Consider the following 10,438-nt stretch of genomic DNA (forward strand, 5'->3'; position numbering starts at 1 on the left):
AAATCAATGCCCTCAGCAAACATTGATGTTTGCCGGTGAGTATCACAGATACACCTGCGGCAGGGGCGAGGCCACATAAAGGCCAGGTTGGGCCGCCCAGATTGACATTCGGCCTATCCAATGAAAAGTCTCAATGATTTGAAATTGAGAGAGGAAAAAAAAAACATATGTCACATTCGAAAATAAGTTAAAATAAAATGTACTAACGTTTTTCTTTCAAGTGTACGTTCACCCCCAGCTCTTCCCTAACTCCACCCTCTACATAATTGTGAAAAATGCTAAGAAGCTGGCAGGGGGCTTGAAAGTTTACTAGACTGAAAGTCTATGAATATCATAACATAGAGAAGTCCCAGATGTCAGCATCGGCAGGGCAAGATTCTGGATGATTTTAAACAGATTGGGTTTTTAGCCATTTTCAATCCATAATGTTTGTTTTTTTGTTAAATATTAACACCAGCATTGATGAGTTTCACCACAGCACAGATATATAATTTAGTTCCCAGCTAAAAAAAAAAAACATTCAAGTGTGCACAACCTCTCTAATTTCGAATCTCATGCTTAAAATGATGGGGTTGACAAATGTAAATGCTGTTATTTACAGACTGAGAAAGGTGCATTTACAAACCACTTGCCAATTGTGAACACCCCTACATGTGTGTGTGTGGATTTTTTTTTAGATCTTCCTGACTCTGTTTGATTAACACGTGCATTTTCCACCCAAAACAGCATTATCTCCAGCCTATCAGATGTTTCTTGCAATTTCAGCCAGTACTTTTTGTCTTGTTGCAAAAAAATGGCAAAGATGACACTTTTATGAAGTTAATTATTTGTGAATTATGTGTTAATAAGATTGGCACTATTGCTATGGATCTTTCAATAGTTGCTTAATAGTCAGCATCAAGTGTTTTGGTGGTCCAGTGGTTGACCTGGATGCGATTCCCGTCATGCACAATTTTAATTAATAAATTATGGTCAGTAACTTTAGCGCCAGATATGCCGTCATTTTTGGCGCGCTGCACCGTGCGCAAGGACGGGAACGGCAGGAATTCACCTTGTCATGGAAGCGCACCGACAGGGGAACACTATAGGACTCAGCACAGCGGGGGAGACAACCGTTTTTAGGACATTTCTGCTGATTAACACAGTGTTCCCTTTGCTACAGGATGGGAATAAACCATAAGGACAGAAATATACGGAACATTCATCTGTGGCAGCAGCAGGGGCGGATTTAGAGGCGGGGCCAGGGGGGCCGAGGCCCCTCCTCTAATTTGATTGGCCCCTGATTGGCCCCTGTTCTGCCAATCACCTGGCGAGAAAACCAAGCGGAGAATTAAATGATCACTGCTGCAGTTCCACCTCTAAACTGTTGGTGGCAGTGCGCCGGTTGCGTCAATACAAGTGAATAGAAGAAGAAGCGTTCTGTTCCTGCCGGTTGCTGCGTAGCGCAGCATTTTGTACACATTCACACATGCTGTTTTCATGACGAATGCAGCATATAACTCACTCTGGTTGTTTAAAAATACACATGGGGTGGGTCTTAAGGCTTTGGTGACCACCAAAACGAACTTTGGTTGGCTGAAAATCACGTCAATCAATCAGATAGCCACGCGATATTCTTTGTTTGTTTTCAGTGAATCTCAAATGGTGCACTTCATCAGACATATCGTAGTAGACAGATGAATGGCGAGGTAAGAGAAACAAAATGAAGGTGCATGGTATTTTGAAAGAGGTCGATCATCACCAATAGGCTAATATCATTAGATATGGGCTTGCATTTTCATTAAGCAGGAAAAATTAACCTTCGACTTGCAGGGATAGCCTGCTACTGTTGTGTCAACTCGCAAGCGCAAGTTAAAAAGAACAATGCTGCTAATTCTAAATGATTTAGCAAGTCGTCTATGCGATCTCCGAATCACATTTCTCATTCCTAGCTGGATGAATTTCAAACTTATGTGTATCTATGAATTGCAGTGCATTGCCTAGGCTATTTATTTGTGTACAATGCTCGTCTGAGTCACTTGGGTGTGCCAAGCGTTGAGTCTCGACGGGCCAAGTCATTGGACTTGAATTAATTTGTCAGGCGTTTTAGCGCAAAGCATGGCAATCGGAGAATTCTTCTTTTCTGAAGAGAGAGAGAGAGGTGTATACATGCTTTTTGCCACCTTGTTAGGACTAGCGACTATAAACAAAGCTTAGAAGGAGAAGCTGTTGTGTGTGAGTGAAAGAGAGAGAGAGAGAGAGAGAGAGATAATATGTTGTTGTTGTATATAGGCCTACAGTTAAAAGCTGTTTGCTATCTTTTATGTTTTGTGTGTTTTATGCGCCCTTTATGCACACTGAATTAAAACATATATATATTACAATTACTGATTCATGATTTTTTATTTCAGTTTCAAAAGGGATACTGAGTTATTCATTGTTGCTTTTGGATAGTTGACTAGAAGTAGATGTTCTTTACTGTCAGTATGTGTGTATTGCCTTGTCGCAAATTTATGTTTATTTAAGCAGCGTCATCACTGGATATCAGATGGTGATGACACTGTTGGCCCCTGAAGGTTACATTTGGCCCCATTGTGGCCCCTGCTTCAGAAAAATCCTAGAACCGCCACTGGGCAGCAGTAGATATAGGGCTAGGCTACTATTGGCACGAGAGTCAAACTATTGGTAAAGAGTTCCCTTAGCTGCAACATGTGTCTTCATTTTAACATAGCCTATATGCAATATACACCTTTCGCCATGTTAAGGCCTATCTCACTAATTCAAGCACGTGTTCCTCTCTTTCTCATCCAATTGCAGGGAGTGCCTTGGGAACAGTTGTAACGTGTCGGGGACAGTTGTGGCGGAGGACCACTGTAACATGCCAATTCGAAGGGTTAAAGTCAAATGTAGGCTACTGCTACAGCCATGTTTTATTCGAACCAAAGGGTGGACGAGTTTTTTTTTTTCAAATGCTAAATATTTGCTTACAAACCAAGGGTGTCACATATTGGCAAGAAACAGTGGCTATAGTAAATATAAATATATTTCACCTGAAGCTTGCTGGCTGCACCCTCCAGCTCACTCTTTCTCAGTCTGCACTCCCTGTCTTTCTCCCCTGACGCATGAACCCTCCAGGGTTTTACCATGTTGCCTTTTTACAAACATAAAGAATTGCTGCAATTGTGGTTGCAAATGTATTTCATTACCACAATATTTACGCAACAAAACGCAAAGTGGGGAAATGTGATTGATTCCATATTAGCTACTCCATCACCATGATTTTAAACTCATTTTCTGAAAATGCCCGCAGCAACAATCAAAACAATCCCCCACTCGATCCTGGAGGAACTGTGGGGTGTAACATATATACATTTTAGAGGGTCTCGTCCATTCCATATGGTTGTTTGACAAAGATTTGAGTGTAGTGGTCCACCCTATTTTACAAAAGTCCCCCAGACGGGGACAGGTGAGCGACCGAATCTACTGATTTATTGCGAGGATAGGAGCCATTGCTGTCGACACTTTTCCCTCTTTAAAGTCCGTACCATGATGATGTGCCAGTGGGCTCAAGGCTTGGGGCAAAATAAACATGTCATGACCACCTCTGTGGATGTCCCAGTGAAAAACTCGGATGAAGCTTTGCATGCTCACATACATGCCAACACAACTTCATTATTTAGATTTCTTATCAATACTGCACCGATAGCAAAGAAAATCGATTAGGTGCACATGTACAGTAGACTCAAGTATTAAGGTTGTGCGTAAAAGGATGAGATCACAAATAGAAAACAAACATTACTGCGTAAAATGGACTGAAGTTTTTGCATTAGCTTTTTGTATAATAGCATTTCGTGAGCGTAGCCAATATTTCATTTAACAAACATGCTTTCAAAAGGGCCAGCATAGGTGACCCCCCCCCCCCCCCCCACACACACACACACACACACACACACACACACACTCACCCAGTCTCTCACACTTTCTTAGCTGTACAACCATTAGTCAAACTTCCGCGAGGTCCATTAAACAAACTCCCTCGTGGTTAAATAAAGAGAGAACTCCGGTGTAAACTAATTATCGTGGAGTGTGGAACACTACTCACTTAGCTCAAGATGCGTGAGTACATACAGCAGCCTGACAGCACCAAAACATTTGCGCACATTTTGCACAACATGTAATGGACCAACGGCGTTCATTTTGGTCATGATTTAGTTTTTCCATTATTTTTTGTCTTGAATACCGCACAACACACATAATTAGTTTTGTGGTAATATATTCCTACGATAAAGGTTTGTTGCAAGAGTTGCAACTGAATTCGTTTTGCCCACACAAAATCTCACATATGTAAATAGCCTACTACAGGTTTCGTTTAGCAAAATACCTACAACAAAATCATGTACCCTCACGTTATTGTGGACTAATTACCATGGGCTTTGAAAGCTTTTCGTCTGAACATGGCCAAATGTTACGTCGTTTACGAGCAAACACTTTTCCCTTTTTAATGGGTGTTCTTCAGTTTAAAAAAATGGTGAAAATATGACATATAGCGCCTGTCGTCTTTCAAAATGTTTGCCTGAACCTCTTCAAAACTCATAATGGCACTTTCTACAATATCGTAATGGGGCTCGAACTCTCCATCATAAAGTTCAAATAAACCCTGTCTACAGAAATCAGTGCATGCAACCGGCCTTAATGGTGTTTATATATGACTTTAGTTTGAAAAGGAAGGAAACTGTTAACTGATACAATTTTCTCAGTATTTGCTGTGCACAACGGGATTTATGAAGCGTGAATCAGTTAACGCCGAGGTCCGTAGTGCTCAATTGGCTTAATGGTTTTAAGTGATACGTGATGTTGCGTTGCTCAGCATGTGTGGACACACTGAATTGAAAGCACAGAGACATGTTTGATATAATACTCTACGCAATAAACCAGCGAGACCAACAACCCAGTCACCCGCCGTCTCGTATGAGAATAAATTAGTTACCATAAACGTGTATTTCGCAAGCTGTGACGCTTAAGGGCTGGACACTGTTAAATATCTGAGAACATGTCAAAATCATACAAGCTCTGACAAATGTATAGGCCCTACTTAAAGCATTACAAAGACTTATCTCCAATAACCAATCAAATCAGTTTGAGCTGGAGAGAAAAGTTAACATTTCTGCTTAAAAACTACTTAGAAGTGAAGCACTGAAAGCAGCAGGGGTAAACGGAGAACAGGGCATTTCCCAACGTTTGCTGTGACAAAGGGCTTTTTAAAAAACAGGACGTAAATAGGCTACGTCAGCCAGAGGGAGACGCGATTAAATAAGCTTACTCAGTGGCGACAGACTGGGCCTAAGCAAACATCACCAACAGCATGTAACGACATTGGAATTATAATGACATTTTAATTGAAGTATAAGTTGAGAGCAGAAATTAATCCACTATCAATCACACCCAGTGTGTCGACTGGCTACCTTGAGGAACTGTTACCCAGACCTTGCCATTCACATCGCTGCACGATGGTAACCCACTGTGTACAATATTGATTTTTCGACAAAGCAAGCTTTCATAGATACATCATTGCAAGGTTAGGTTACAAATCATTGCAAAATAAATAAATTATATTAAAAAAAACTGAGATCCCTAAAAAAAACAAGAAACCTTAATATTAGATCATACGTTCTGGCATGTGTGGAGCATTAGCGCTCCCTGTTGGAAAACAACACACACTACATTTACTCATAATGCTTAGTTACTCTATCAGTGGACAGGTATTTGGAAACTAGTCACTGATTTGGTGAATCTCTGCTATCAAAAAAGATATTTGTTTTATTATAACCCAATAAGTACTGCATACAGAACATACTTAAAAAAAGGTTTTATCATTAGGAAGTGGAACAATATTAATACAGTGTCTTGCACCCTTGCTCAGACACTATGCACACACAGTCTGCACATTTGAGGATCTGAGAAATCATGTTAAAAGAAAGAAACCGCACAAAAAGATCATTTATGAGTTCTCCTGTCACTGGGCTGTTTGACAGCTGAAGGCGTGTCCGTGTCATGGACAGGAGAGGGAGAACGCGTCCTGTATGATTGGCTGGGTTTGCGTGACCAGTCTTTAGGAGAGCGCGAATGTCTGCGGGAGGACTGGCGTCTGGAAGGCGAATGGTCTCTAATAGAGTCTCGTTTATGACTGCGCTCTTTGCCCTCCTGGTGTCGTGTGCTTCCTGTCCGTTCACGCCCAGATTCTTCGATTGGTCCTCTTTCCACTGGTGATCGATCCCTTGAGTGGCCACCAGGGCGGCGATGAAGAGCGGTAGAGCGTAGAGTGTTCAGGAGGAAGCGCTTGTTGGTGCTCTGTACAGGGCACTTCAACCTGTTCCAAATAACGCACCTCGTTACGCTTTTAACTGCCAATCACTCCTTGTACTGCTTATTAGTGATTTATATTTCAGAGTCTCAAAAGTGTCAACTGCTATATGGTCAGAATGAATGCAAGTGACAATTGGATCACAACTATCAAGCAAATATTTGAGTTGCTTGCACTCTGACATAGTGGTGATATCTGTGGAATGTGACAGAAATGTGCAAAATGACTAATTGCACAGGCTAGTTTTCAGTGACCTGCCACACACAACGTACCATCCAGTTGGGCCCATGGTCTCTGCTCGTGCCCGGGCTCTGTTTGATTCACGGAGGAGTTCTTCCACTGCACGTCTAAAAAGGGAATATTAACGTTAACATCAAATACTGGGTGGCCGTAAAACACATTTGTCGCCCTACACCCACCGATTTCCCAACCACCCGACAAGCTGAATCATCACTAGGCATGTGTGCACACCAGTCCTGCACCTGCTGTCTGGCAACGCTTCTAGAACAGCTGCTGGTCGAATAGCTGCATCAGCGCAGAGGAGCAACTCCTCGTCTTGTCATCAACATTCAACAGTCTATTTGACGCTGATGCGGGGATTGCGATTAGCTGCACTCCTCCCTCACATTGGCTCTTCAGCTGATGGATCTTGTCAAACATTGTCATCACTTATAAAGTACATTCAGATGCATCCTTATAAATGATCTACCAAAGGAGCTAACGTGGTACGAAAGATTACCATCGTCATCATTTATCAATGATCACATCATCATAAAATAACGTTAATGTTTTTGACTGAAAATTCGATACAAAATTGCTAGCATAACGGTTCATCCAGAGCAATCGTAGCTCTAGCGTGCTAGCTATCTTGTTAAGGTTAGCATATTACATAGAATAGAAAATGTTAGCTCCCGGGCCAGCAATAATTAGACCACACCTTACGTTAATAGGTTGTCAAAGACAATCTTACAGACCTCTCCAAATCGTCATCTTCTTTCATATCTGCAGATGAAACAATGCCATCTATTCAGCGACAAAAATTAGAGACTGATTGTTATGCTTAATGTTTACTTCTGGAACTCACAGGGCCCAGGACCCAAGCTAAGACCCTGGTTTAGGTGACCCAGCAGTGCCTGCTACCAATTCAAAAGCCCCTAGCTATAAACCCATTCCTTCCAATATCTCGCACTAAAATGCAACTTGGAGTTTTGAAGTTTAAAATAGTGACCAAATCATTAAGAGTCAGTGTTTCTGTTAAGAAAACTTACAGACGTGCCTTGCTCCTTCATTTTAGATCAGGAAATGTCAGATAGGCCACTGGGGGCAGACTGACAGCATGAGCACCCGCCTACAAATCTTTCACTGTCCGAGCGGGGGGCGGCACTCTACCTTGGATGATTCGGGGGCGTTTTGACAGTCGGTTGCGGCTCAGAGGAAGCAAGCTGCAGTGAATGTGATTGAGATTCATAATTGACCCCTCTTGGGGCCGTTCACATTACGAAGGAGGAGCAGCACTAGGTAATACGATGTATTTATTTTGCATGTCATCTACATCAACGTCCTCCTTTTGTATAATTGCAGCTTTTGTGACATCCGTGGAATTTCATATATATGCATGAGGAATAGACATCCTGCCAGATGCTGAGGCGAATTTAAGGTTTTCATAATTCAGAATATCGTTTTGTCGGTGCCGCCGTCTGGAAATAAGCTAGGTGACGCCTTGTCTATTGTTGCACTCAATGTCATTTTGTGCATTTTCTTGAGGGAAAACAGAACGGAATTGGCGATGTGCAAAGGAATCTATCATAATGTTGCAGGCTGTTAATGTGACCCGCCTATGGTATAAAGAAAAAATTGAGAAGCTTGGATGTGAGCGGAAAATACTGTCTGCATCCTGTTGTGTGTTTGGGTGGTCTGGGTGTCACTTACAAAACACAGAAGTAAAAGAAAATAATCAATCGTAATATCATTTGTTGATTGGGTCTTTGATACAGTTATTATATAAGCCTAGCTTGTCCAAATCTCAACCCTGCTACATTGTCAAGATAAGCATAAACGATCCGTCTTTCGGTAGAAGATTAAGGACCGCTAAAAAACCTTTTCCTCCACGGAGATTTGTTTCATTGAGTGGTTCTCCTCGCATGTAGGCTAACGTACGGTCCGAATGGATGAAAAGACAACTCCTTCTTTATGGTTACAATTCATGCACAATCAAGAGAATATATGGTATGCCCAGTCCCCGGTGCGCTCAGCACAAAGTGATGGAACTGTTCATGGGAATAAGCGTTGACAGTGTGAAGTGGCAAGGCCTGATCCGTAGCAAGCTACAGAAGGCAAACTCAAGGGTACAATAATATTGTGGCCTTGAAGCACTTCTTGTCGGCCCACACAGGCGCACTTGCAAACATTCACACGAGATTAAAAGTGCTGCATCAGATGGTGGACGGATATTTTCTTCTGGATAGCTCCCAAGAGCTATTAAAATTCTCGGTGTTATATAATGAAATATCTCTTCATGCCATCAATCTGATGTTGAAATCAGGTTGGCCATCAAATGTGAAGCTAATAGTGGCTACTAAAAGTTTAATCCACAACAGGCGTAGATTGTTGCAAGTTTGCATACGTGCGTGCACAATATGAGACATGAACACTTCTGATATATTTCAAAGGGGTTCCAACACACACACACACACACACACACACACACACACACACACACACACACACACACACACACACACACACACACACACACACACACACACATAGTTAGGAAGGTTGCTTTTGAAATGTAATAGGTTACAGATTACTAGTTATCACATGCACAATATGAGACATGAACACTACTGATGTATTTCAAAATAGTACAAACACACACACACACACACACACACACACACACACACACACACACACACATTGTTGGGAAGGTTGCTTTTGAAATGTAATAGGTTACAGATTACTAGGTATCCTGCTAAAATGTGATAAGTAATGTGACAATTTTAATTACTTCATCAACTAATGTAACTTACATTTCATTATTTTCGATTACTTTTTGATTGGCAGACGGGAGGCAGTACAAATGTAAACAAGAGAACCAATCAAAAACAATGTAGAGCGCATACTGCCTAATGAATGGAGCCTGCTAGATGGTGAAAAGATGCAAACCAATGGAATAATAGATCAGAATAACATAAAATAAGCTTTAAACCTTTTTTAACGAAAAATAATATATTCAGATGTAAACCCTTTGAAATCATTGATGATTCCAATTACATTTATTTTGTAATTGAATTACTTACTTTGTTAAATGTAACTAGTTACTCCCCAACCCTGCACACACACACATTGCAATAAGTCTATTCTCAGGGCTCTCTCTCTCTCTCTCACACACACACACACACACACGCACACACACACACACACACACACACACACACACACGCACACACACACACACACACACACACACACACACACACACACACACACACACACACACACTCACAAGCCTTCTGATATGACTTCTTAGTCTGACTGTTCATGTGAAGGAAAACAGATGAAAAGAGAGAAGACATTGTTTGTTTGTAAGTGTGTGTGTGTGTGTCCATGTGCTGCTAGTGAAAAATGGCCATGATGGGTCTTTGTTATGGGAACAGAGCATCCTTGTGTCCCCATGAATTATTCAACTCCAGCTCCAAGTCTTAGACACACACAGGCAGGTAGTCACAGAGACAGCTCTCTTGGAGAAGTGGAGCAGGTAGTCTTGTATATGGGAGAGTAGTTGCCCACTAAACCCACCAACCCCTATACAAGACCAGAGGAAGATACAGTGGTCCTCAGACAGGGGAAACCAACAGATGGATCAAACAGAATTTGTGGCTTCGGCTGTTACTGTAGTGAAGCCCACCATCTACATTCATTATCGACCTCAATGGGAGCCAAGAGGATGGTGTACAATTCTGTGTGATTTCGTGGGGGTGGGGGAGGTTGGGGGTATGGGGTATGAAGCGTCCCATTCGCTGGCCATCTTGAAGAGTCATGTGCGGCGCCGGCTGCACACTGCTGATATTCTGGAAGGGCTCCCATCAGAGCAGC

At 41.9% G+C, this 10,438-nt stretch overlaps 1 protein-coding gene across 1 annotated transcript; it reads right to left on the reverse strand.

Moving 5' to 3' along the window:
• Positions 1-5,425: 5,425 nt before the first annotated feature.
• LOC308378622 (uncharacterized protein) lies at positions 5,426-7,392 on the reverse strand. The gene is made up of 3 exons (XM_080855567.1): positions 7,315-7,392; positions 6,613-6,687; positions 5,426-6,346 (listed from the first exon to the last, which is right to left on the reverse strand). The coding sequence occupies exons 1-3, from the start codon at positions 7,338-7,340 to the stop codon at positions 5,974-5,976; spliced, it is 474 nt and encodes a 157-aa protein (XP_080711693.1). The 5' UTR covers positions 7,341-7,392; the 3' UTR covers positions 5,426-5,973.
• Positions 7,393-10,438: the final 3,046 nt, after the last annotated feature.

This window comes from Sprattus sprattus (genome assembly GCF_963457725.1).
Source record: "Sprattus sprattus genome assembly, chromosome: 17".
Classification (NCBI taxonomy): Eukaryota; Metazoa; Chordata; class Actinopteri; order Clupeiformes; family Clupeidae; genus Sprattus; species Sprattus sprattus.

Excerpts from the sequence above, each read along its gene's own strand:
- LOC308378622 (XM_080855567.1), bottom strand. The coding sequence starts at position 7,340 with ATGAAAGAAGATGACGATTTGGAGAG. Across the intron at positions 6,688-7,314 it reads GAAGATGACGATTTGGAGAG|ACGTGCAGTGGAAGAACTCC; the intron begins GTCTGTAAGATT and ends TTCCCTTTTTAG. Across the intron at positions 6,347-6,612 it reads ACCATGGGCCCAACTGGATG|GTTGAAGTGCCCTGTACAGA; the intron begins GTACGTTGTGTG and ends TATTTGGAACAG.